The sequence below is a fragment of the Ovis canadensis genome, chromosome 17 (genome assembly GCF_042477335.2).
Source record: "Ovis canadensis isolate MfBH-ARS-UI-01 breed Bighorn chromosome 17, ARS-UI_OviCan_v2, whole genome shotgun sequence".
NCBI lineage: Eukaryota > Metazoa > Chordata > Mammalia > Artiodactyla > Bovidae > Ovis > Ovis canadensis.
The window spans coordinates 12,084,403-12,112,019 of NC_091261.1; the positions used below are offsets into that span (position 1 = coordinate 12,084,403).

The 27,617-nt window shown below is 37.4% G+C and overlaps 1 protein-coding gene across 2 annotated transcripts in view; it reads left to right on the plus strand.

Moving 5' to 3' along the window:
* The window catches only part of TLL1 (tolloid like 1), a 314,692-nt gene that overhangs the window by 183,209 nt on the left and 103,866 nt on the right, over nt 1-27,617 (plus strand). For both annotated transcript variants that reach the window (XM_069556609.1, XM_069556608.1), the window contains one exon: nt 10,696-10,811. In XM_069556609.1, coding sequence (XP_069412710.1) covers nt 10,696-10,811 — 116 coding nt within the window. The remainder of the gene's footprint in view (nt 1-10,695; nt 10,812-27,617) is intronic.

Consider the following 27,617-nt stretch of genomic DNA (forward strand, 5'->3'; position numbering starts at 1 on the left):
TTTTGGATTGCAGCCATTCTGACTGGTGTGAAATGGTACCTCATTGTGGTTTTGATTTGCATTTCTCTGATACTGAGTGATGTTGAGCATCTTTTCATGTGTTTGTTAGTCATCCATATGTCTTCTTTGGGGAGATGTCTATTTAGTTCTTTGGCCCATTTTTTGACTGGGTCATTTATTTTTCTGTAATTGAGCTGAATAAGTTGCTTGTATATTCTTGAGATTAATTGTTTGTCAGTTGCTTCATTTGCTATTACTTTCTCCCATTCTGAAGGCTGTCTTTTCACCTTGCTTATTGTTTCCTTTGTTGTGCAGAAGCTTTTAATTTTAATTAGATCCCATTTGTTTCTTTTTGCTTTTATTTCCAGTATTCTGGGAGGTAGATCATAGAGGATCCTGCTGTGATTTATGTCAGAGAGTGTTTTGCCTATTTCACCTCTAGGAGTTTTCTAGTTTCTGGTCTTACATTTAGATCTTTAATCAACTTTGAGTTTATTTTTGTGTATGGTATTAGAAAGTGTTCTAGTTTCATTCTTTTACAAGTGGTTGACCAGTTTTCTCAGCACCACTTTTAAAGAGATTGTCTTTAATCTATTAAATTATTCTTGCCTCCTTTGTCGAAGATAAGGTATCCATAGGTGTGTGGATTTATCTGTGGGCTTTCTATTTTGTTCCATTGATCTACATTTCTGTCTTTGTGCCAGTACCATATTGTCTTTATGACTGTGGTTTTGTAGTAGAGCCTGAAGTCAGGCAGGTTGATTCCTCCAGTTCCATTTTTCTTTCTCAAGATTGCTTTAGCCATTTGAGGTTTTTTGTGTTTCCATACAAATTTGAAATTATTTGTTCTAGCTCTGTGAGAAATACCACTGATAGCTTGATAGGGATTGCATTGAACCTGTAGCTTGCTTTGGGTAGTATACTCATTTTCACTATATTGATTCTTCTGATTCATGAACATGGAATATTTTTTCATCTATTAGTGTCCTCTTGATTTCTTTCATCAGTGTTTTATAGTTTTCTATATATATATGTCTTTAGTTTCTTTAGGTAGATATATTCCCAAGTGTTTTATTCTTTTCATTGCAATGGTGAATGGAATTGTTTCCTTAATTTCTTTTTCTACCAAGAAACTCACCTCAAAACAAAGGACACATGCAGACTGAAAGTGAAAGGCTGGGAAAAGATATTCCATGCAAATAGAGACCAAAAGAAAGCAGGAGTAGCTATACTCATATCAGATAAAATAGACTTTAAAACAAAGGCAGTAAAAAGAGACAAAGAAGGCCACTACATAATGATCAAAGGATCAATCCAAGAAGAAGATATAACAATTATAAATATTATGCACCCAACATAGGAGCACCACAATATGTAAGACAAATGCTAACAAGAATGAAAGGGGAAATTAACAATATCACAATAATAGTGGGAGACTTTAATACCCTACTCACATCTATGGACAGATCAACTAAACAGAAAATTAACAAAGAAACACAAACTTTAAATGATACAATAGACCAGTTGGACCTAATTGATATCTATAGGGCATTTCAGCCTAAAACAATGAATTTCACCTTCTTCTCAAGTGCTCACAGAACCTTCTCCAGGATAGATCACATCCTGGGCCATAAATCTAGCCTTGTTAAATTGGAAAAAATTGATATCATTCCAAACATCTTTTCTGACCACAATGCATTAAGATTAGATCTCAATTACAGGAGAAAAACTATTAACATATGGAGGCTGAACAACACGCCTCTGAATAACCAACAAATCACAGAAGAAATAAAAAAGAAATCAAAATATGCATAGAAACAAATGAAAATGAAAACACAACAACCCAAAACCTGTGGGATACTGAAAGCAATGCTAAGGGGAAAGTTCATAGCAATACAGGCATACCTCAAGAAATAAGAAAAAAGTCAAATAAATAACCTAACTCTACACCTAAAGCAACTAGAAAAGGAAGAAATGGAAAACCCCAGGGTTAGTAGAAGGAAAGAAATCTTAAAAATTAGGGCAGAAATAAATGCAAAAGAAACAAAAGAGACCATAACAAAAATCAACAAAACAGAAAGCTGGTTCTTTGAAAGGATAAATAAAATTGACAAACCATTAGCCAGACTCATCAGGAACCAAAGGGAGAAAAATCAAATCAATAAAATTAGAAACGAAAATGGAGAGATCACAACAGACAACACAGAAATACAAAGGATCATAAGAGACTACTATCAGCAATTATATGCCAATAAAATGGACAACTTGGAAGAAATGGACAAATTCTTAGAAAAGTACAACTTTCCAAAACTGAATCAGGAAGAAATAGAAAATCTTAACAGATCCATCACAAGCATGGAAATTGAAACTGTAATTAGAAATCTTCCAGCAAACGAAAGCCCAGGTCCAGACGGCTTCATAGCTGAATTCTACCAAAAATTTTGAGAAGAGCTAACACCTATCCTACTCAAACTCTTCCAGAAAATTGCAGAGGAAGGTAAACTTCCAAACTCATTATATGAGGCCTCCATCACCCTAATACCAAAACCTGACAAAGATGCCACAAAAAAAGAAAACGACAGGTCAATATCACTGATGAACATAGATGCAAAAATCCTTAACAAAATTCTAGCAATCAGAATCCAGCAACACATTAAAAAGATAATACACCATACCAAGTGGGCTTTATCCCAGGGATTCAAGGATTCTTCAATATCCGCAAATCAATCAATGTAATTCACCACATTATCAATTTGAAAAATAAAAGCCAATGATTATCTTAATAGATAAAGAGAAAGCCTTTGACAAAATTCAACATCCATTTATGATTTAAAAAAAAAAAAAAACTCTCCAGAAAGCAAGAATAGAAGGAACATACCTCAACATAATAAAAGCTATATATGACAAACCCACAGCAAACATTATGCTCAATGGTGAGAAATTGAAAGCGTTTCCCATAAAGTCAGGAATAAGACAAGGGTGCCCACTTTCACCACTACTATTCAACATAGTTCAGAAGTTTTGGCCACAGCAATCAGAGCAGAAAAAGAAATAAAAGGAATCCAAATTGGAAAAGAAGAAGTAAATTTCTCACTGTCTGCAGATGACATGATCCTCTACATAGAAAACCCTAAAGACTCCACCAGAAAATTACTAGAGCTAATCAATGAATATAGTAGAATTGCAGGATATAAAATCAACACACAGAAATCCCTTGCATTCCTATATACTAGTAATGAAGAAGGTTTTCTTATCTCTTCTTGTTATTCTTTGGAACTCTGCATTCAGATGCTTATAACTTTCCTTTACTCCTTTGCTTTTTGCCTCTCTTCTTTTCACAGCCATTTGTAAGGCCTCCCCAGACAGCCATTTTGCTTTTTTGTATTTCTTTTCCATGGGGATGTTCTTGATCCCTGTCTCCTGTACAATGTCATGAACCTCATTCCATAGTTCATCAGGCTATCTATCAGATCTAGGCCCTTAAAACTATTTCTCACTTCCACTGTATAATCATAAGGGATTTAATTTAGGTCATACCTGAATGGTCTAGCAGTTTTCCCTACTTTCTTCAATTTAAGTCTGAATTTGGTAATAAGGAGTTCATGATCTGAGCCACAATCAGCTCCTGCTCTTGTTTTTGTTGACTGTATAGAGCTTCTCCATTTTTGGCTGCAAAAAATAGAATCAATCTGATTTCGGTGTTGGTCATCTGGTGATGTCCATGTGTAGAGTCTTCTCTTGTGTTGTTGGAAGAGGGTGTTTGCTATGACCAGTGCATTTTCTTGGCAAAACTCTATTAGTCTTTGCCCTGCTTCATTCTGCATTCCAAGGCCAAATTTGCCTGTTATTCCAGGTGTTTCTTGACTTCCTACTTTTGCATTCCAGTCCCCTATAATGAAAAGGACATCTTTTTTGGGTGTTAGTTCTAAAAGATCTTGTAGGTCTTCATAAAACCATTCAACTTCAGCTTCCTCAGCATTACTGGCTGGGGCATAGACTTGGATTACTGTGATATTGAATGGTTTGCCTTGGAGACTAACAGAGATCATTCTGTCATGTTTGAGCTTCCATCCAAGTACTGCATTTCAGACTCTTTTGTTGACCATGATGGCTACTCCATTTCTTCTGAGGGATTCCTGCCCGCAGTAGTAGATATAATGGTCATCTCAGTTAAATTCACCCATTCTAGTCCATTTTAGTTCACTGATTCCTAGAATGTCGACGTTCACTCTTGCCATCTCCTGTTTGACCTCTTCCAATTTGCCTTGATTCATGGACCTGACATTCCAGGTTCCTATGCAATATTGCTCTTTATAGCATCAGACCTTGCTTCTATTACCAGTCACATCCACAGCTGGGTATTGCTTTTGCTTTGGCTCCATCCCTTCATTCTTTCTGGAGTTATTTCTCCGCTGATCTCCAGTAGCATATTGGGCACCTACTGACTAGCCATCCTGGAGTGTGAAGTAAAGTGGGCCTTGGAAAGCATCGCTACGAACAAAGCTAGTGGAGGTGATGGCATTCCAGTTGAGCTATTTCAAATCCTCAAAGATGATGCTGTCAAAGTGCTGCACTCAATATGCCAGCAAATTTGGAAAACTCAGCAGTGGCCACAGGACTGGAAAAGGTCAGTGTTCATTCCAATCCCAAAGAAAGGCAATGCCAAAGAATGCTCAAACTACCACACAATTGCACTTATCTCACATGCTAGTAAAGTAGTGCTCAAAATTGTCCAAGCCAGGCTTCAGTAGTACGTGAACCATGAACTTCCTGATGTTCAAGCTGGTTTTAGAGAAGGCAGAGGCACCAGAGATCAAATTGCCAACATCTGCTTTATCATGGAAAAAGCAAGAGAGTTCCAGAAAAACATCTATTTCTGCCTTCTTGACTATGCCAAAGCCTTTGACTGTGTGGATCACAATAAACTGTGGAAAATTCTGAAAGAGATGGGAATACCAGACCACCTGACCTGCCTCTTGAGTAACCTATATGCAGGTCAAGAAGCTGCAGTTAGAACCGGACATGGAACAACAGACTGGTTCCAAATAGAAAAGGAGTACGTCAAGGCTGTATATTGTCACCCTGCTTATTTAACTTCTCTGCAGAGTACATCATGAGAAACGCTGGGCTGGAAGAAACACAAGCTGGAATCAAGATTGCCAGGAGAAATATCAATAACCTCATAAATGCAGATGACACCACCTTTATGGCAGAAAATGAAGAGGACCTCTAAAGCCTCTTGATGAAAGTGAAAGAGGAGAATGAAAAAGTTGGCCTAAAACTCAACATTCAGAAAACGAAGATCATGGCAGCCGGTCCCATCACTTCATGGGAAATAGATGGGGAAACAGTGGAAACAGTGTCAGACTTTATTTTGGGGGGCTCCAAAATCACTGCAGATGGTGATTGCAGCCATGAAATTAAAAGACGCTTACTCTTTGGAAGAAAAGTTATGACCAACCTAGATAGTATATTCAAAAGCAGAGACATTACTTTGTCGACTAAGGTCCGTCTGATCAATGCTATGGTTTTTCCAGTGGTCATGTATGGATGTGAGAGTTGGACTGTGAAGAAGGCTGAGTGCTGAAGAATTGCTGCTTTTGAACTGTGGTGTTGGAGAAGACTCTTGAGAGTCCCTTGGATTGCAAGGAGATCCAACCAGTCCATTTTGAAGGAGATCAGCCCTGGGATTTCTTTGGAAGGAATGATGCTAAAGCTGAAACTCCAGTACTTTGGCCACCTCATGAGAAGAGTTGACTCATTGGAAAAGACTCTGATATTGGGAGGGATGGAGGGCAAGAGGAGAAGGGGACGACAGAGGATGAGATGGCTGGTTGGCATCACGGACTTGATGGACGTGAGTCTGAGTGAACTCCGGGAGTTGGTGATGGACAGGGAGGCCTGGCGTGCTGCGATTCATGGGGTCACAAAGAGTCGGACATGACTGAGCGACTGAACTGAACTGAGCCTATTTCACTAGAATTATGTCCTCAAGGTTCATCCCTGTTGCAGCACGTGACAGATTTCTTTCTGTTTTAAGATTGAATAATATTCCATTTTATTCATGTACCACGTTTTATTTATTCATTCATCCAATGATAAGACAGTTTGTTTTTATGGCTGCTCTCAGGAATACTTAATGAATATGTGAGTATACATATTTCTTCAACACTGTTTTCAATTCTTTTGCATCAATACCCAGAAGTAGAGTTGCTATATAATTTGGTAGTTCTATTTATTATTTCTGAGGAAACTCCACATTGTTTTTCGCAGTGGCTGCACCATTTTACATTCCTAACAGCAGTGCAAAGTGGTTTCTCTACATCCTCACCAACACTTGCTATTTCTGCTTTTTCAATAATGGCCAACAAGCCATTGTGAGGTGATATCTCATTGTGGTTTTGATTTTCATTTCTCTGATTATTGGTGACATTGAGCACTTTTTTCATGTATCTGTTGGCCATTTGTTTGTCTTCTGTGGAGAAATGTCTATTCACATCCTTTGCCCATTTTAAAATGTGGTTACTTGGGGTTTGTTTTGTTGTTTGTTTGCTGAGTTCCTTCTGTGTTTTGGATACCAACCCCTTATCAGATGCATGATTTGCAAATGTTCCATTCCAAAGATTTCTTTTCATTTTATGAATTCTTTTCCTTTGCTACATAGTTGTTTAGCTTGTTGTTGTCCCCCTTGTCTAGTTTTACTCTTATTATCTGTGCTTTTGGTTTCATATCTAAGCAATCATTGCCAAGACGTCTGTTATGATGTTTTTCACCTATGTTTTTCTTTTGGGAATTTTACAATTTGGGGTCTTACTTTTAGGTCTTTAATCCACTTTAAGTTGATTTTTGTGGATAGTGGAAAAATTGGTTCGCTTTTATTCTCTTGTATGTATGTATCTAGTTTCCCTAAGACAATTTATGGAGGAGCCTATCTTTTCACCATTGAAAGGTCTTGGCACCTTTATCAAAGATCCCATTTTACTGTTTAGTTGTGGGTTTATTTTTGGCTCTTTATCCTGTCCCATTGGTCTATATGCCTCTCTTATGCTAGTATCATACTTAAAAAAATTTTTTTTCTTTACAATATTGTATTGGTTCGATTTGTAGTATGTTTTTAGGTTAAGAACAATGAAGCTTCCAGCTCTGTTTTTTTGTTTGTTTTTTTTTTCCCCCTCAAGATTGTTTTGGCTATTTAGGATTTGTAATTCTATATGAATTTTAAGACTTTTCCTTCCATTTCTACAAAAATATGCCACTAGGAATTTGATAGGGATTGCACTGAATTTTAGAAATTTACCCACGCTTTGACTAGGATGGATAATATTTTAACAATATTAAGTTTTCCAATCCATGAACATATCTTTGTGTCCTTTTAAATTTCTTTTATCAATGTTTTGTAGTCTTCAATGTTCATGTCTTTTGCCTCAAGTTTATTTTGCCTCTTTCATTCCTAAATATTTTATTACTGAGGGTTTTTTTTTTATAAAAAGAGTTATTTTCTTAATTTCATTTTCATATTGTTCATTGATAGTTAATGGATATGCAATTGAATTTTGTGTGTTGATTTTGTATTCTACACTTTTGTATAATTTTTTTTATTACTTCTAACAGGTTTTTTTGGGGGGGTCTGTGTAATCTTTATGGTTTTGTACATATAAGATCATGTCATCTGCCTACAGAGATGAAAATTCAATTTGGGAATTGTTTTATTTTAGAATGATTTTTATTAGGAGACTGATGATAATTTTTCTTTGTATATTTTTTTTTCTCTTAGATAAGATTGGGTTTTTTTTAGCTTAAAGATGCATTGTAAAAATTAATCCCACAGTTTTCCTACCTGTGTCAGAGGTATCTAAGTGTCAAATAGAGGACTTTGGGCATCACAATACTTGACCCCTACAAAACAACTTCATGAAGTACATATTAATAAGATAGCCACTATAAAGAACAGAAACTGAAGTTGAGGGCTTTGAGACTTGCTTGTATGACATAACAAGGGATTATGCCATGAGCCAAACTTCTCTCTTCTCATCCATATACTAAATAGATTACTGTGTAAATGAAGAGACTATGTATTTAACTTAGTAGCGCCATCTTTTCCTTGCTAATTTTCCTTTAGTTGTTTTAGTTATAAAATTATTTTTTATACCTGAACATGAATCAACAAATGCCCAGGAAAATTTATGAAAATCTTCTGAAATAGGGATCAGGTAGCCTGGGATAGCCACATGTACTGAGAGAAATGCAGAAATGATTACAACTTGGCAATTGTTGTCCACATTTCTTGCATTATAAGTAGGTGCTATATAATACATTTATTAGATTTTTGAACTATATTCTTTTTTTTTTTGCATTTCAGAGAGCTTTCTGTTTCATCATTTTATCAGTATAATAATGTTTGTTTACATGTGCAAGTTAATTGTTTTAATTCCTCTTGAGGAAATCCAGTACCAACATTCTATGTGGCTTAGAATTACAGAATTTATTTTTAAACTGCTGTAGCTTTTTTTTTTTTTTGGTAGCTTTTTTCATTGAAACATACTAAATTCCCCAATGGCTATTTAGCACCTAAACTGATCATAATTAGAAGCACATTGGTTACATTAATAAATCTTAATAAATTTTCATTTTTCTAAGGGTTCTTATAATGTCGCATTTATCAAGTATCCTTAGATGATTCATGAAAAGTTCTGATTACGTATTTTTTACCTTGAGCATTTTTCTTTTATTCTCAAGTTGCTTTTATCTACCTGTTTATCAGAATAAGTATTGCTTGCTCTTATTTTAAATTTATTTTGTTTTACAAACATTATTTGTTGTTGTTGTTCAGCCTCTCAGTCATGTCCGACTCTTTGTGACCACATGAACTGCAGTATACCAGGCTTCCCTTGTCCTAAACCATCTTCTGGAGTTTGCTCAAACTCATGTCCATTGAGTCTGTGAGGCCATCCAACCATCTCATCCTCTGTCATCCGCTTTTCCTTCTGCCTTCAATCATTCCCAGCATCAGGGTCTTTTCCAATGAGTCGGTCCTTTGCATCAGGTGGCCAAACTATTGGAGCTTCAACTTCAGCATCAGTCCTTCCAATGAGTATTCAGGGTGATTTCCTTTAGGATTGACTGGTTGGATCTCCTTTCTGTCCAAAGGACTCTTAAGAGTCTTCTCCCTCATGACAGTTCAAAGGCATCAGTTCTTAAGTGCTCAGCCTTTTTTTATTGTTCCAGCTCTCACATCCGTACATAACTATGGGAAACACCATAGCTTTTACTATGCGGACCTTTGTAGTTAATGTCTGTTTTTTAATACACTGTCTAGGTTTGTCACTGCCTTTCTTCCAAGGAGCAAGCGTCTTTTAATTTCATGGCTGCATAAATATTTATATCATATCAAACTCTTTTTACATCTCTATTTTATGTCTTCCAAGCCATTATTTTTGTTTCTTCATTTAAATCAAGATATGCAGAACCATTTATAATGTATTGTTTTGATGAGACAAGAGTTCACCTGCTAGAGCTCACCTGCTGACTCTATAATATGGTAATATATCAGGTTCTATTTCAGTCTTCTTCAGAAGGAAGGAGTTATTCTTTCAAACTGTTGAATGAAAACTACAAATAGCTTTATATAAGTATTTATATAAACTTAACTGGTGTATAGGAATTGTTCATGAATTAAGGATACTTAAATCAGCTTATATTCATTTGACTCAGATCATGTCTTGCAAAAGCAACAAGACAGTCTGTTGTAGAATGCTTCTGACTACAAACCTTGGCTGAACCAATGAGCTAATTATCCTCTGACCTTGTCTTTGTTGAATTGGCCTATAGATATTAGTCATACTGATCTTGAGGTTGTACAGCTGACTGTTTGCTACATCAGATGACTGATAATTACTACCAAGAAGTTAGATAGGGGTTGTTGGTTGTTTGGTTGTTTAGTCGTTAAGTCATGTCCAACTCTTGTGACCCTATGGATGTAGCCTGCCAGGCTGCCTCTCCATGGGATTCTCCAGTGGATAGGGGTAGTAAAAGGAAAATAAAATTACTTTCCCAGTCATTTCTACTTATTATAGGCAGAAAACAGAGAATAGATAAATATCTATATCTCATTGGAAAATTTGTCTTCCATAGTGTTTTATGTTTCAATTTATTCCAGTTTATTTTGAAAAAAAATATTTCATTGTGTGTCATTTTAGCACCACTTTTATTGACTATTTATTCATTATTACTTACATTTTATTTTTCCCAACTTTGATACAGTATTCATTATTAAAATCAACTTCACTGTACACCAAATATAATAATAGAGTATTTCATGGGGTCCCAGAATCACATTGAATAGGTACCCACTGGCTTGAATCTGAGTATGGGTGATGTATAAGTTGGCTATTTGCTCGTTGGGAATGAATGAGAAATGTTTCCATGAGGAAGAATTTTATGTTTCTTCAGGTTATTTATCTCATAATCTTGTTATATGGTTAGCTATAGCAATCCCTTTAAGTATACTGAAATTCTAGTAAGACAGACATTTTAAAAATTACTTATAAAGGAAAAGTGTTATACAAATATATATCCTCTAATACCAAAAGACTCAAGATTCATTTATGATGCAAATGTCTTTTATAAAAAATAATAAATACTTTTATCCTTTTCATTTAAAAAAATCAAACATATGTTGTTTTTTCTTTCTTTCAGCATGTGGAGAAACCTTACAAGAATCCAATGGCAATCTTTCCTCCCCAGGATTTCCAAATGGCTATCCATCTTATACACACTGCATCTGGAGAGTCTCTGTGACCCCAGGAGAGAAGGTAGTTTATCCCATCAAGTGTTCTCTTTTAGTCCCAAATGCAAAGGTTCATCTTCTTTCAAATATATTTTACTGTGTTTTCTATTCTTATTTGATTAATTGAATAGCTCAGAAAATTTATGATGGGTATTATTCAAACTCCAGGAATTTTTGGAAAGATATAATTTTGAAAGAAATAGTAAATGATCTAAAAGGGTTGACATAATACAAATTATATTCTCAAACACAATGGAATTAAGTTAAAATCAGTATCAGAAAGATAACTAGAAAAATCCCACACATATTAAAATTGAGAAATATATATCAACTATCCCATTCATTCAATAAGAAATTATGATAAAAATTAGAAATTATTTTCAATTATAATAAAAGTACTGAGAATTGTAAGTCTGTAAGATACATCTAAAGTGTATTTAGAAAGAAATTCACAAACTTATATACTGTTATTAGGAAATTAAAAAATGCTCCAAACTAAAGAGATAGACATCCATATAAAGACACTAGAAAAAGGAGCATAAAATAAATGGAATAGTACATAAAGGAAGAAATAAAAAATACATTTAAAAACATGAAACTATGTACAAAGTATGGACAAAGTTGGTACTTTGAAATGATCTAGAAAATAGATTTAGAAAACAATTAGATTTAGAAAACAATTTAGAGAAATGGATGAAAAAGATCAAGAAAAAAAGATTAACAGAGAAAGCATAATTATCTAATAATTAGAATAAAATGATTATTATAACCATAGATGCTTTAGACACCAAAAGAACATTTTGAACATTATGCCAATAACTTTGAAAATGTAAATGAAATGGGAAAATCACTACAAAATATTACTTAGTAAGCTCTTATTCAAGAAGAAATTAAAAATTTGAATGTTTCTATAACCACTAGTGAAATCCAATTACTGTTTATTTGAATTATTAGTCAAAAAGTTTTTGACAATGAAAACCCAGGCTAGATGGCTTCATGAATAAGTTCTACCCAACAACCCAGTAAGAAATAAATGTAGTCTTGCATAAAGTCTTCCAGAGAATAAAATAAAAATTACACTCTAATCTTTTTATGGTTAGGGCTTCTCAGGTGGCTCAGTGGTAAAGAATCCACCTGTAATGCAGAAGATGTGGGTTTGATTCCTGGGTCAGGAAGATAGCCTGGAGAAGGAAATAGCAACCCATTCCAATATTCTTGCCTTGAAAATCCCATGGGCAGAGGAGCCTGGAGGGCTACAGTTCATAGGTTTACAAAAGTCGGGCATGACTTAGTCACTAAACACAGAAAGGTTGTTGCTGAACGACACAAAGACGGGATTCTCGGCTTCCGGAGGAGAAGAATTCAATCCAGGGCCAGAGACGAGGCTTGATCTCTTAGAGCTTTAGTGTAATAAAGTTTTATTAAAGTATAAAGGAGATAGGGAAAGTGTCTGACATAGGCATCAGAAGGGGACAGAAAGAGTACCCCCTTGCTAGTGTTAGCCATGGAGTTATATACTCTCTAATTAGTTATTACAGAGAATCAAAACAATGTCTGGAGGAAGAATGTCTAGTGAAGAACACCTCACTAGGCCTAGTCCCATAATTTACGTTTTAAGATAATAGGATTAGCCAGAAGGTTTTTTCCAGAGACTGTCTTCAAGCAGGATACATTATTGTTACATAAACCTCAGGAATGTAGAGGAAAAAAAGCGTGTCCTTTCTTCCTCCTTGAGAACTCCAGACCCCTCTCTCCTTGGGGACCCTTAGACTTTTTATCAATCTGCCTAGGAAATGACTCTCTCATTCGCCTCTTTTCTTTGAGGAGAATTCTGTTGCCAAGCGAAAGGGGGGTCCTTTTCATCCCATAATTACTTCCTGCTATTTAGGTGTTTGGTCCCTAAATTGTTGAGGAAACATATTTTCCTAACCCTCATATTGAGGGTCTCTGATCCAGGGGCCCTAAATAATATTTGGAAGAGGCTGTGGCACTCTTAGGAGGTTGGACAACCATTTGTAACTTAAAGGCCTTCATGTGACTAGAAACAAATCCAGTTATACAGTTACAGATGCAAGGCAAAATAATCCTTAAAACAAGTTAAAATCAAAATTAAAAGTCATATTATATCCAGAGTTACATCAGTCCATCTGAGGATTGTTAGATATCATCAGTTTAAGAAGAGGCACCGCATGCGATAGTTATTGAAAGTATTTGCAGACTTGGAGAAAGTCTTTTCCTTGAAGTGGCGATGTCCACCATGGGAAGCCTTCCACTGATGAAGAGGGGAGTGCTCCATACACCCAGCAGTTAAACTGACTGTGAAATGCTGCATAGGAGTGAGCCCAGGACAGGAAGGCATTGTCTTGAGGATCAAACAGCAGACTCAGGATTTTTGGAGTCAGCATACCATACATAGGCTTACATAGATTATCAGGCCCATCTGAAAAGTGCAAAGTCAAAGCATAGAAAGTAAAGACATAAAATGAAGTCACTTAGTTCTGGTCCGGGTGCTACCTCTTAACTTGAGTGTGATGTACCCACGAATCAGTTCCTCACACTTCGACAGCTGTGGGAGAAGAAAGAATAACCTGGCAAGGGCCTTCCCAGAGGGGCTCAAGAGATGGGCCCCCAGCCCCCAGTGTTTTTATGCGGACCTCAATTCCTGGCTCAAATAGAGGCTTGCTTGACTCAGGAGCCATCTACTAGAGTTCTGTTAATGCCTGTTGAAAACCTGAGAGCTGAGTTACATAATTAGTTAATTCCAAGGCTTTGGGGTCTATAACAATATGCGTAAGAAAGGCCTTCCATAAATACATTCAAAGGGGGACAGTCCCTCCATTTAGGGGCAGTCCGAGCCCTCATTAAAACTATGTTCAGTTCAGTTCAGTTCAGTCACTCAGTTGTGTCTGACTCTTTGCGACCCCATGAATTGCAGCATGCCAGGCCTTCCTGTCCATTACCAACTTCCAGAGTTCACTCAAACTCATGTCCATCGAGTCGGTGATGCCATCCAGCCATCTCATCCTCTGTCGTCCCCTTCTCTTCCTTCCCCCAATCCCTCCCAGCATCAGAGTCTTTTCCAATGAGTCAACTCTTCGCATGAGGTGGCCAAAGTACTGGAGTTTCAGCTTTAGCATCATTCCTTCCAAAGAACACCCAGGACTGATCTCCTTTAGAATGGACTGGTTGGATCTCCTTGCAGTCCAAGGGACTCTCAAGAGTCTTCTCCAACACCGCAGTTCAAAAGCATCAATTCTTCGGCACTCAGCTTTCTTCATGGTCCAACTCTCAAATCCATACATGACCACTGGGAAAACCATAGCCTTGACTAAACAGACCTTTGTTGGCAAAGTAATGTCTCTGCTTTTCAATATGCTCTCTAGGTTGGTCATAAATTTTCTTCCAAGGAGTAAAAGTCTTTTAATTTCATGGCTGCAATCACCATCTGCAGTGATTTTGGAGCCCAAAAAGATAAAGTCTGACACTGTTTCCACTGTTACCCCATCTATTTCCCATGAAGTGATGGGACCAGATGCCATGATCTTCATTTTCTGAATGTTGAGCTTTAAGTCAACTTTTTCACTCTCCTCTTTCAACTTTCATCAAGAGGCTTTTTAGTTCTTCTTCACTTTCTGCCATAAGGGTGGTGTCATCTGCATATATGAGGTTATTGCTATTTCTCCCAGCAATCTTGATTCTAGCTTGTGCTTCTTCCAGCCCAGCATTTCTCATGATGTACTCTGCATGTAAGTTAAATAAGCAGGGTGACAATATACAGCCTTGACGTACTCCTTTTCCTATTTGGAACCAGTCTGTTTTTCCATGTCCAGTTCTAACTGTTGCTTCCTGACCTGCATACAGGTTTCTCAAGCTGTGGGTAGGACTTTAACCCAAATGTCCTGCATTTCTTGAGTTAATTTGCGCAGATGTTTTTTGATAATGTTATTAGCTTTTTCAACCTTTCCTGAGGATTGGAGTCTCCAGGATCAGTGTAAGTGATACTCTATTCCTAGAGCCTTAGACAGCAGCGTTAAAGCAGCTGAGTTACAGCAGGGGATAATTTCATGGATTAAAATCTGTATAACCTCCTTAGCCTGCTCTCTTCGACAGGGAAAAGCCTCAATCCATCCAGTAAAAGTATCCACCCAAACTTGTAAACAAGAATAGCCATTAGCTTTTGGCATATGAGTAAAATCAATTTCCCAGTCCTCTCCAGGATACTTTCCACTTCACTGTAACCCAGATTTTGCTAGCTTTTCAGTCTTTAGGTTATTTTTCTGACAAACCTCACACCTTTTGATAATGTTCTTTAAAGTTTTCATTGCATTTTTACCTTCAAACAAATGAGAAGCCATCTGGTAAGTATTCTCTGCACCCTAATGAAAACTCTGGTGTAAACCCTTAAGAATTTTCCATCGAGCACTTTCAGGAATTATTAATCGTCCATCCTCAGAGGTAACCATCCTTTATCAGTAATCTATGCTCCTCTTTTCTCATATCTTTCTAATTCTTCCTCAGTATATTGTGGTTTTTCCTGTTCCACAGGACCTGTCCAGATCAAAGGCATCTGTAGTGAAGGGGCTTCATGACTTTTCTGGCTTGACAGTCAGCCAACTGATTACCATTAGCTACTTTACTCCCATCCCTGCTGTGCCCTTTGCAATGCATAACAGCTACTTCTTTAGAACACCATATAGCAGTTAAAAGTCTCTTGATCTCTCTGAAATGTTTAATAGCTTTTCCTGTTGCTGTTTTAAACTGCCTTTCTTTCTATATTGCAGCATGAGCATGTAAAGTCAAATAAACATACTTAGAATCAGTGTAGATATTTACCTGCTGCCCTTTGCTTAACTCTGGAGCTCAGGTCAGAGCCACAAGCTCTGCTAACTGATCACTGGTTCCCTGGGGGAGAGATTTTGCTTCTAAAACCTGTTCAGCAGTAACCATGGCGTAACCTGTTTTACGCTTTCCATCCTGAACAAAAGAACTGTCATCTGTAAATATTTCCATGTCAGGATTGTCTAATGGGGTATCCATTAGATCTTCCCGAGCTGCATAGTTTAAAGTTAGAAATTGGGGACAATCGCGATCAGGTGTTTCATTTTCCTTCTCAGGAAGAAAAGTGGCAGGATTTAAATTTCCACAAACTTTAAGCTTAGTTACTGGTCCTTCTAACAACAATGACTGATATTTAAGAAGCCTGCTGTCTGTCATCGAAATATTAACCTTAGAATTTAAGATTCCGCTCATATCATGAGAAGTCAGTACAGTAAGGTTTCATCCATTAATTATTTTTAAAGCTTCAGGTGCTAATAAAGCTGCTGCCCCAATTACTCTTAGGCATTTTGGCCATCCAGGTGAAATTACATCTAATTCTCTGCTTCGATAAGCAATAGGTTGCTGGTGAGGCCCTCAGGGTTGTGTCAAAACTCCCAAGGCCATACCTTTTCTTTCCGCTTCGGAGCTATTAAAATTTCATAGATCCCATGACAAACTTTATCCAAATAAGTGAGGACTGTCACAAAATTCCTGGGGCAAAACTGTCCAGGTTAACTGAGAAGCTGGCTGCATTAGGGTCCTCAAAGGCAAATAGAAATTGACTTTCCTCTGCCAAGGCACTGAATAGAAGGCATCTTTTAAATCAATCACTGAGAAATATTTGGCTCATTCAGGAATTTCAGACAATAAAGTGTAAGGATTAGGCACCATGGGGTGTCAAGGAACTACAGCCTCATTTATTATTCGTAAATCTCGAACTAGTCTCCATTTAACATTTGATTTCTGTATACCCAAAATAAGAATGTTGCATGGACTGTTACAGGGAATTAATAGTCCCTGCTCCTTTAAATTCTCAATGATTAGTTTTAACCCTTCCTACACTTCAGGTTTCAGTGGATACTGCTTCTTATGTGGAAATAAGTGCGGGTCTTTCAGCCTGACAACTACAGGAATAGCACTTTGTGCTCAACCCACAGATTTTCCATCAGCCCATACTCTAGGATTTACATTTTGTTCAACTAAAGGGAGAGAAAGGGAAGGCTCCATATTCATGAAAACAGAGGCATGGACCTTGCTCAGTATATCCCTCTCCAAAAGGGGTGAAGGAGACTGGCACAATCAGAAACTCGTGTGAAAATAGCACAGAGTCTCAGTTATAGCTTAAAGAACAACTGAAGTAATACATTTTAGCTCATCCAGACAGTCCCATTATGAAAGCAGATTGGGAAGAAAGTGGGGGAGGGGCTTCAGTAAGCACAGAGTAAGTTGCCCCAGTATCTAAAAGGAAATCGACTGATTGGCCCTCCACAGTTATTAATACACGGAGTTCCTCAGGTGTAATTAGGACGGGAGCCTGTTTGGGGACCCCTGGGCACCTTCAGTCCTGATTGTCTTGAGAGTCCGACCCCTGAAACCTATGCCTGTGAGGGCAGTCTCTCTTCCAGTGTGGTCCTTGCAGACCAGACATGGAGCCGGGGTCAGCTTGCATGCCTGAGGGCAATCCTGTTTGAGGTACCCATCCTTTCCCCAGTAATAGCAAGCCCATCCCTTTTCACCTGGGTCCCTCTGGGCATTTTTCTCAGGCTGTTTAAGAATGGTTCTCATACCCATTGCGAGGGCTTCCGCCTGTTCCTTTGTCTTTTTCTGCCTTTCTTTTCCTCATATTCCCTACCATAATAGACTATCTGAGCCAGTTGTAACAGATTATCCAAAGACTGATTTGGTCCTATTTTAATAGCTTACAGTGGATATTTGGAGCCGACTGAGTGGGAAATCTATCTTTTAAGTTCACTTTTCCCTCTTCATATTTGGGATCAATCTCAGTGAATCTACGAAGGGCTTCTCTCAGTCTATCTAGGAATTTACCAGGAGCTTCCTTCTCCTCCTGTTCTGTGTCTGCCAATTTGCCATAATTTAAAGGCTTAGCACGCACCTGCCTCAGTCCTTCAAGAATACATCTGACAAAATGACTCTGATCCCATCTTCCTTTAGCTGTGTTGTAATCCCAGTCTGGTTCTGTAGTTGGGAACACCTGATTCCCAGTGGGGAGGGTGGCTATCTCCTCTTCCCTCTTCCCTACTGATTTATTACCAAACCGTTCATCTCCATAAGCAACCACTTTTCCCAAAACTTGAGTCTTTTAGTCGGGAGTCAGCATTTGTCCCAAGATATACATCACATCCTTCCAAGTAAGGTCATAAAGCAGAGTAACACCTTTAAAAGCTCTAATATATTTTTCTGGGTTCTCTAAATAGTCTCCTAGGTCCCCTTTGATTCTTTGTATTTCCTTTTTTTTTTTTTTTTTGATTCTTTGTATTTCTTGATAAGAAAAAAGGCTTATTAACTCTCATAGACTGATTATTTCTCCTGGTGGGTGCTTCATGAAGAGGCAAAAGCTTGTGTGGCTGTTCCTCAGTCTCTCTGGCTGCTCTGCGCATAGGATCCCAGGGATAGATTGGAGAAACCTGCTTTTCTTTAACTCTTTGTCTCCTGTCCTCCATCTCATCTACCAAAGTAGGAGGACAGGAGGGAGCTGAAGGAGTCACATCCAGATCTCTACCCTTTAGGACATAAGTCTGGCATATTTTGCAGAGAGAAAAAGGGCAACACATAGGCTACTTCTACCCATTTCCCTTGTTTTCTACAGAACCGATCTAATTGTAAAACAGTATTATACTTAAGAGACCCTCCAACTGGCCACTGTTTGCCATCCTCCAGTGGGTACCGCAGCCATGCAGTATCACATAGGAAGACCAGGTGTGTCTTCTTTAAACCCTGGGGATCAAATCTATTCCAGTTTTTCAGGATACAGTTCAAAAGAGTGAGGCTGGAATTGTTAGCTCCCATCTGTAAGAGAGAAAACAAAGCGACCAGTGCCCTCTTTCTACCGGAGGCATCCCTCCCTGCTCTAGATGGGGGTGTAGACAGACTTTACACCAAAGTTTTTCTTTCCTGGTTGGACTTAGTCTGTCCCTTACTGACGCAGGTGACATACTCGTCCCTCCCAGTTCTACCACCGAGATGGGGTGGGGATGCACCAGGGGTAGACCTGATGGCTTTCCTGACATCCAGCTCCTCACCATTAAAACCTTGCTTGCCTCTGATGCCACCCGAGTGCAATCAGAGTAACCTTCCGGAATGCCTCCCAGGCTAAACCACTGGGGGAAAGATTCATCACCTGAGTGCCTGTGCATGACCCTGAGTATATTCCTGACCACAGTAAGACTGGTAGGAACATAAAACTGAGATGTTCCTTCCAAGCATCACCACACCAGTGTAAGAGCCTCCTAAGCATCACCACACCAGTATAAGAGTCTCCTCTGGTCCACTAAAGGCCAGTGTTACCAAAGGGGGAAAAAAAAATCCATTGTAGTTCCAATCTGAGTAAACTTTAGCCTCAGAGATGCTCTTGGAGATAGAGCTCCATCTAGCTTCCAAACTTTCCATGCCTAGCAAGGCTAAGCACTTCCTGACTACCAATCCAAGCCTGTGACCTAAGTAACAGTACACAGTAACAGCATAGATAACAAGTCCCTTGAAAGTCTATGATCTGACGGTTAGGTTTGTACTTCTAATTTCCAAGGAGTTATGAAATGGTCAAAGAGACCAAAAAGTTTGACCGAGAAAAGAGAGTTTGATCCACATGCTTTGCCCATTTCTGGTTGGTCCCTGAAGGAGACGTTGGGTGCCTTGGCATTGGCAGGTCGATATGAACCCGCGACAGGCTTTTGCCATAAGCCGTATGAGGTCACTGCAGAACCACAGAGCAGGGCTCCTCACTTGTTTTGCACAGGGCATTTCATTCATTCACACAAGCACACCGTAGAGTAGTGAAGTACAGCAGAAAACGTGTTCTCTAGGAGAACAAAGAATTAGAGCTCCAAGCATCCATTACCTTGTCCAGAACTCCACACGAGCCCCCAAGATGAAAGGTTGTTGCTGAACGATGCAAAGACACCGGGATTCTTGGCCTCTAGAGGAGGAGAATTCAATCTGGGGCCAGAGAAGAGGCTTGATTGCTCAGAGCTTTTGTGTAATAAAGTTTTATTAAAGTATAAAGGAGATAGAGAAAGCTTCTGACATAAGCATCAGAGGGGGCAGAAAGAGTACCCCCTTGCTAGTGTTAGCCATGGAGCTATATACTCTCCAATTAGTTATTACAGTGAATCAAAAGAATGTCTGGAGGTTGTAAAGACCTCACTAGACCTACTCCCATAATTTACACTTTAAGATAATAGGATTAGCCAGAAGGTTTTTCCAGAGACTGTCCTCAAGCAGGATACATTATTGTTATATAATCCTAAGGAATGTAGAGGAAAAAAGTTTGTCCTTTCTTTCTCCCTGAGAACTCCAGATCCCTCTTTCCTTGGGGACCCCTAGACTTTTTATCAACCTCTGTAGGAAATGACTCTCTCAACACCAACAGTTTATATAGTTAGCAAAACCTGATAGCCATCCTGATGACAAAAACAGTGTAAGAAAGGAAAATTTTAACCTAGACTCACATTTAAATATGTATGTAAAATCCTCCCCACATTACCAAAACAAATGCAAATATCTATGCATGTATATGTATATTTATCTACCTATAAATATATAAATACCATATAAAATATATTACTATTATTACATATTTCAAAAGCAAATATATGAATGATATGTATATATGTATGTATTATATATCATATATATAGTTTGTGTGTATATGTACATGTACATACATATAAGCACCATTAAATGAATATATCAGTTAAATCAAGAAAAAGATCTATTAGTGATTTAACAGCAACAACAAACCCTGAGCAAATTAGGAAATTAGAAATATTTCATTAATTTTATGAAGAAAATAATCAAAAGCTAGCCCAAATACCATTATCATTGGGCTTTCCTGGTGGTTCAGATGGTAAAGAATCTGCCTGCAATGCAGGGGACCTGGGTTCGATCCCTGGATTGGGAAGATCCCATGGAGGAGGGAAGGGCTACTCACCCCAGTATTCTTGCCTAGAGAATTCCATGGACAGAGGAGTCTGGCAGGCTACAGTCCTTGGGTAACAAAAAGTTGGACAGGACTGATCGACTTTCACTTTCTTTTGCGCCATTATTATTGGTGACATTCTGAAAATATTTCGTTTCAAATAGGTAAAAAATCAAGTGTGTTCACCAGTTTCCCCACCCCTTTTTAAAAAAGTTTTGGTAGAAGTAGTAGCACATTGAGGCAAGAAAATGAAATTACACATATAATGATTAAAAAGGAAAATGTAAACTTCCCTTTATCAGACTGTTACAGAATTTTAAATTATTTAGAAGTGAAATAAATAAATATGTTAATTACTAGATTCTTCCTTAAACATCTTTCCAGATCAGGATTGTAATGATTGCTTTCTATAAGTTGTTAAATTATTTTTGTGCTTTGTTTTTCACTAATTCATCTGGAATGACTCAAATGCTCTTTAGTTTTGGTGAAAATGAAAATGCGGTTAAAGAAAAATTAGTATCCCTGGTAATTGATTGGTGTTATGAGTAAGATGGGTATGAAGTTGTACATTACTCTCATTCTCTGTGTTATACAATATGCCTATTTGTTTATTAAACTTTATACATAGTAGTTCTTATATTTTAATCCCATTCCATAATTTGTTCATTCTCCCTTCTCTCTCCCCTTTGGTAACAACGTTTGTTCTTACAATGAAAATTAAATGAAACTTTTGTGTAGCATCAATAAATTTTACACATAAAAAGTTACAAAAACCATGTAATACATGAATGCACATGTTATTCTTTATATAGTTATTTTTAATTTAAGAATGATGAGTCTATGTTGTAGCATAGTTATAGGTGTTAATCAAGTTCTACTTATAGTCTTTGATTAAGCCCTTGAAAATATATTGTGAAAATTATTCAGTTCAGTTTCAGGTATATATCCACTCTATTTTAGGTTCTTTTCCCTAATAGGCCATTACAGAGTTTTGAATTTCCTGTACAATACAGTAGGTCCATACTAGTTATTTATCTATACATTGAAGTGTGTGCTGCTGCTGCTGCTGCTGCTAAATCGCTTCAGTATGTCAATCCTAATCTTCCAATTTATCCCTCCTCCCTTGCCTCTCAGACTCACTTCAGTCACTCACTCATGTCCAACTCTTTGTGACCCAATGGACTGCAGCACGCCAGGCTTTCCTGTCCATCACAAACTCCCAGAGCCTGCTCAAACTCATGTCCATTGAGTCAGTGATGCCATCCAACCATCTCATCCTCTGTTGTCCCCTCTCCTCCTGCCTTCAATCTTTCCCAACATCAGGGTCTTTTCCAATGAGTTAATTCTTCTCGTTAGGTGGCCAGAATATTGGCGCTTCAGCTTCAGCATCAGTCCTTTTGATTTCAGTGTCTTTTGATTTCATGGCTGCAGTCGTCACTGCCCACAGTGATTTTGGCACTCAGAGAGATAAAATCTATCACTGTTTTCCCCTTCTATTTGCCTGGAAGTGATGGCACTGGATGCCATGATCCAAGGTTTTTGAATGTTGAGTTTTAAGCTAGCTTTTTCACTTTCCTCTTTCACTCTCATCAAGAGGATATTTAATTACTCCTCCTTTCTGCCATTAGAGTGGTATTATCTGTATATCTGAAGTTGTTGATATTTCTCCCAGCAATCTTGATTGCAGCTTGTGATTCATCCAGTGTGGTATTGTACGTGATGTACTCTGCATATTTTCTTGGGCTTCAAAATCACTGGGCATGGTGACTGCAGCCATGAAATTAAAAGACACTTGCTGCTTGAACAAAAAGCTATGACAAACCTATATAGCATATTAAAATACAAAGACATCAATTTGCTGACAGAGGTCCATATTGAAAGCTATGTTTTTTCCAGTAGTCATGAATGAATGTGAGAACTGGACCAAAGAAATAAAGAAAAGAAGGCTGAAGGCTGAAGAATTGATACTTTCAAATTGTGGTGCTGGAAAAGACTCTTGAGAGTTCCTTGGATTTCATGTAGATCAAACTAGTCAATCCTATAAGAAATCAACCCTAAATATTCATTGAAAGGACTGTTGTTGAAGGTGAAGTTCTAATACTTTGGCTACCTGACAGGAACAACTCTCTCCTTGGAAAAGACCCTTATGCTGGGAAAGATTGAAGGTAAAAGGAGAGGAGGGTGGCATACAATGAGATGGTTAGATAGCATCACTGAGCATCACTGACTCAATGGATATGAACTTGGCCTACATACAAGTTTCTCAGCAGACCGGTAAGGTGGTCTAGTATTCCTCATCCTTTTAAAATTTCCCAGTTTTTGTGATCCACTCAATCATAGGCTTTAGAGTAGTCAATGAAGTAGAAGTAGATGTTTATCTGGAATTCTCTTGCTTTCTCTATGATCTAGAGAGTGTTGACAATTTGATGTGTGTTTCCTCTGACTTTTTGAAACCCAAATTATACATCTGGAAGTTCTTGGTTCAGGTACTGCTGAAGCCTAGTTTGAAGGATTTTGACCTTAATCTTGCTAGCATGTGCAATGAGCACAATTGTACAGTAGTGAACATTCTTTGGCATTGCCCTTCTTTGAGATTGAAATTAAAAGTGACTTTTCCAGTCCTGTGGCCACTGAGTTTTCCAAATTTGCTGACATATTGAGTGCAACACTTTATGTGAATTAACCATCTTTTAGGATTTGAAATATCTCAGCTGGGATTCCATCACCTCCGTTAGCTTTGTTTGTAGTAATGCTTCCTAAATCCCACTTGAATTCATACACCAGGATAGTTGGCTCTGGGTGAATGACTGCACCATCATGGTTATTGGGTCAGTAAGACGTTTTTGGTATAGCTTTTCTGTATATTCTTGACACTTCTTCTTAATCTCATCTACTTCAGTTCAGCCCCTATTGCTTCTGTCCATCCTTGCATGAAATATTCCCTTGATATCTCCAATTTTCTTGAAGAGATTTCTAGTCATTCCCATTCTATTGTTTTCCTCTATTTCTTTTCATTGTTCATTTAAAGAAGGCTTTCTTATCTCTTTGCTATTCTTTGAAACTCTGCATTCAACTGGGTATATCTTTCCCTTTCTCCCTTGCCTTTCACTTCTCTTCTTTCCTCAGCTATGTGTAAAGCCTCCCCATATCACTACCTTCTTGCATTTCTTTTTCTTAGGGATGGTTTTGGTCACCACCTCTTTTACAATGTTATGAACCTCCATCTATAGTTCTTCAGGCACTCTGTCTACTGGATCTAATCCTTTAAATCTATTAATCACCTCCACTTTATAATCATAAGGGGTTTGATTTAGATCATACCTGAATGGCCTAACAGTTTTCCCTACTTTTTTCAATTTAAGCCTGAATTTTATAGTAAGGACCTCATGATCTGAGCCACAGTCAGCTCCAAGTCTTGTTTTTGCTGACTCTATAGAGCTTTTCCATCTTCGCTTGCAAACAATATAATCAATCTGATTTCAGTATTGACCATCTGATGATGTCCATGTGTAGAGTTGTCTCTTGTCCTGTTGGAAAACTGTGTCTGCTGTGACCAGTGTGTTCTCTTGACAAAACTCAGTTAGCCTCTGCGTTGCTTTATTTTGTACTTCAAGACCAAATTTACCTATTATTCCAGGTATCTCTTGACTTCCAACTTTTGCATTCTAGTCCCGTATGATGAAAAGGACATCTTTTGTTGGTGTTCGCTCTAGAAGGTCTTGTAGGTCTTCATAGAACTGGTCAGTGTTAGTTTCTTTGGCATTAGTGATTGGGGCCTAGACTTGGATTACTGCCGTGTTGAATGGTTTGCCTTGGAAATGAACCAAGATCATTCTGTCATTTTTGAGATTGCACCAAGTACTGTACCAAGTATTGCACCAAGACTCTTTTGTTGACTATGAGGGCTTCTCCACTTCTTCCAGGGGATTCTTGTCCACAGTAGCAGATATAATGATCATCTGAATTAAATTTAAATAAATTATATTCAGTTAGGTTCCACATATAAGCCACGTTGTATGATATTTGTCTGTCTCTGTCTGACTTACTTCACTCAGTATGACAATCTCTAGATCCATCCATGTTACTGCAATATACATGATTTTTGAAAACAAAGCATTATAAAATATGGAAAGCTTTGGAATGAGATTAATCAAATTAAATCAGTTAGTACAAGCAAGATAATATCTGGAAATAGTTTCTCCTATCTAATTGCAGTACCCATAACATTCAAAGTTTATCTACTTTTCTTATGTGCAGGATTAGTAAAACAATGGTATTTTCCAAAATGTTGCAAAATAGGAAAAAATAAACAAATTTATCATTTTTATACTATATTTTTTAAAATTGTTTACAATGATAAGCAAACAAATTTATTGTTACAAATGGTGAATGAAACATACTCATCTTTCTTTCTTATATTTTTCTTATTTTCTTTCATTTAACATCTATGCTCATTCTGGTTTTCTTTACTTCTTTGCTTTTAATTTTTTATTTTTTTGAGTTATTGTTGACTTACAATTTTACATTAGTTTCAGGTGTACAGCATACAGTATTTTTGCAGATCACACTCCCTTAAAATCATTAAACTGGAACGGCTACCATTCTCTGTCCTGCAGTGTACCATTTCTGCTTCCTTTAATGTGTGATAGTTTTTACCTTTATATCCCATACCCCTAAATTGTCTTTCTTCCTTTCCCTCTCTCCTTTGGTAAGCACAAGTTTATTTTCCTCATTTGTGAGTATGTTTCTGTTTTTGTGTATACATTACTTTGTATTATTTTTCAGATTCCATGAAGAAGTGATTTCATACAATATTTGTCTTTCTCTCCGCCTTTGCTTCACTAAACATAGCATTCTCTATGTCCATCCATGTTGCTACAAGTGGAAGAATTTCATTCTTTTTATGGCTGAGTAATATTCATATATATGGCACATCTTCCATATCCATTCATCTGTTGATTAGCACTTCGCTTCCTGCTGCATCTTGGCTATTATAAATAGTGCTGTTATGAACATAGAAGTGCATGTGTCCTTTCAAATTAGTGTTTTCATTTTTTCCAGATATATACCCAGGGATGGCATTGTTGGACCATATGATAGTACTATTTTTAGCTTTTTGAGTGAACTCCCTAGTGTTTTATAGAATGGCTGCACCAATTTACATTCCCACCCACAGTGTAGGTTGCTTTCCTGCTGGCTCAATGGAAAAGAATCCCCTTGCAGTGTAGGAGATGCAGGTTCGATCCCTGGGTGGGGAAAATCCCCTGGAGGAGGGAATGGCAACCCACTCTAGTCTTCTTGCCTGTAGAATCCCATGAACAGAGGAGCCTGGAGGGCTATGGTCCCTTGTCACAGACACAGAGAGTCGGTCATGACTGGAGTGACTGAGCATGCGTGCAGGCACATAACAGTGTAAGAGGATTCTCTGTTCTCACATCCTTTCTGACGTTTGCTATTTATAGACTTTTTGACCATAGCCGTTTTCACTGGTGTGAGGTGATACCTTAGTTTTGATTTTCATTTCCCAAATAATTAGTGATATTGAGCATCCTTTCATGTGCCTGTTTGCCATATATGTTTCTTTTTTGCAAAAATATGTCAAAAGATTCTGTCCATTTTTGGCTTGTATTGCCTTTTTGTATTGATCTGTTTATGTATTTTGAATATTAACACTTTGCTGGCAGTATGATTTGCAAACATTTATTCAGTAGGTTGTCTGCTTTCTTGATTATTTCCTTTCCTGTGGAAAAGCTTTTCAGTTTAATTAGGTCTCATTTGTTTACTTTTGTTTTATTTCCTTTGCCTTAGGAAACAGACAAAAAAATAATGCTATTATATATGTCAAAGAGTGCTTGGCCCATGTTTTCCTCTAGGATTGTTATGATTTCAGGCCTCTCATTTAGATCTTTAATATATTTTGAACTTCTTTTTGTATATGGTGTGAGGAAGTGTTCTAAATTCATTCTTTTAAATGTAGCTGTCTTGTTTTCTTAGCACCATTTATTGAAAAGGCTGTTTTTTCTCCGTTGCATATTCACACTTCCTTTGTTTTGGATGAATTGACCTTTATGTGGGTTTATTTCTGGGCTCTCCATTCTGTTGCATTGTTCTATATATCTGTTGTGCCAATGCAACAGATACTAGTTTTGATAATTGTAGCTTTGTGTCTAGTCTGAAGTCTGGGATTGTGATATATTTAACTTTGTTGTTTTTTCTCAAGATTGCTTTGGCAATTTGGGATCTTTTGTGGTTCTATTTAATTATGGGATTATTTATTCTACTTCTCTGGGAACATGTGGATATTTGATAGAGATTGCATTAAATTTGGAGATTAATGGATCACTTTTACTTCTTTGGTTGTAAGAAGTTTAATTTCACGTTTTAATTTCAAGCACCTTTTCTTTTACAATACAAATATTTAAGGATACAGATTTTTCTTGTATGAGCTACTTTGTCTGAATTTCATCAGCTTGACACATAATATTTTTAGTTTTCAATTTTAGTCATCTGCTTCATCTTTTATCATTTCTTCGAAACTCACATATTTTTAGTAACATATTTTTTATTCACAAACATAAGTTGTTTCCCAGTCTTCCTTTTCTTATCAATTTCTCTTTAGTCACTTTTTGAAGAAAGACTGTAGTCTGTATGAAGTCAGTGTTTAAAATAGATTGAGGCTGACAGTATGAAATTGGAATTGACCAATAATAATTAAAACACAAAAAATCTTGGCTTGAAAATGTGTTTTGTGTAATGGTTAGGTACAATCTTATCTACATTCACATTAATCTTTTTATTCTATTTCTATATTCTCTATAGTATTGCTTTTGACTGCTTCAACTATCAAATATTAGAAAG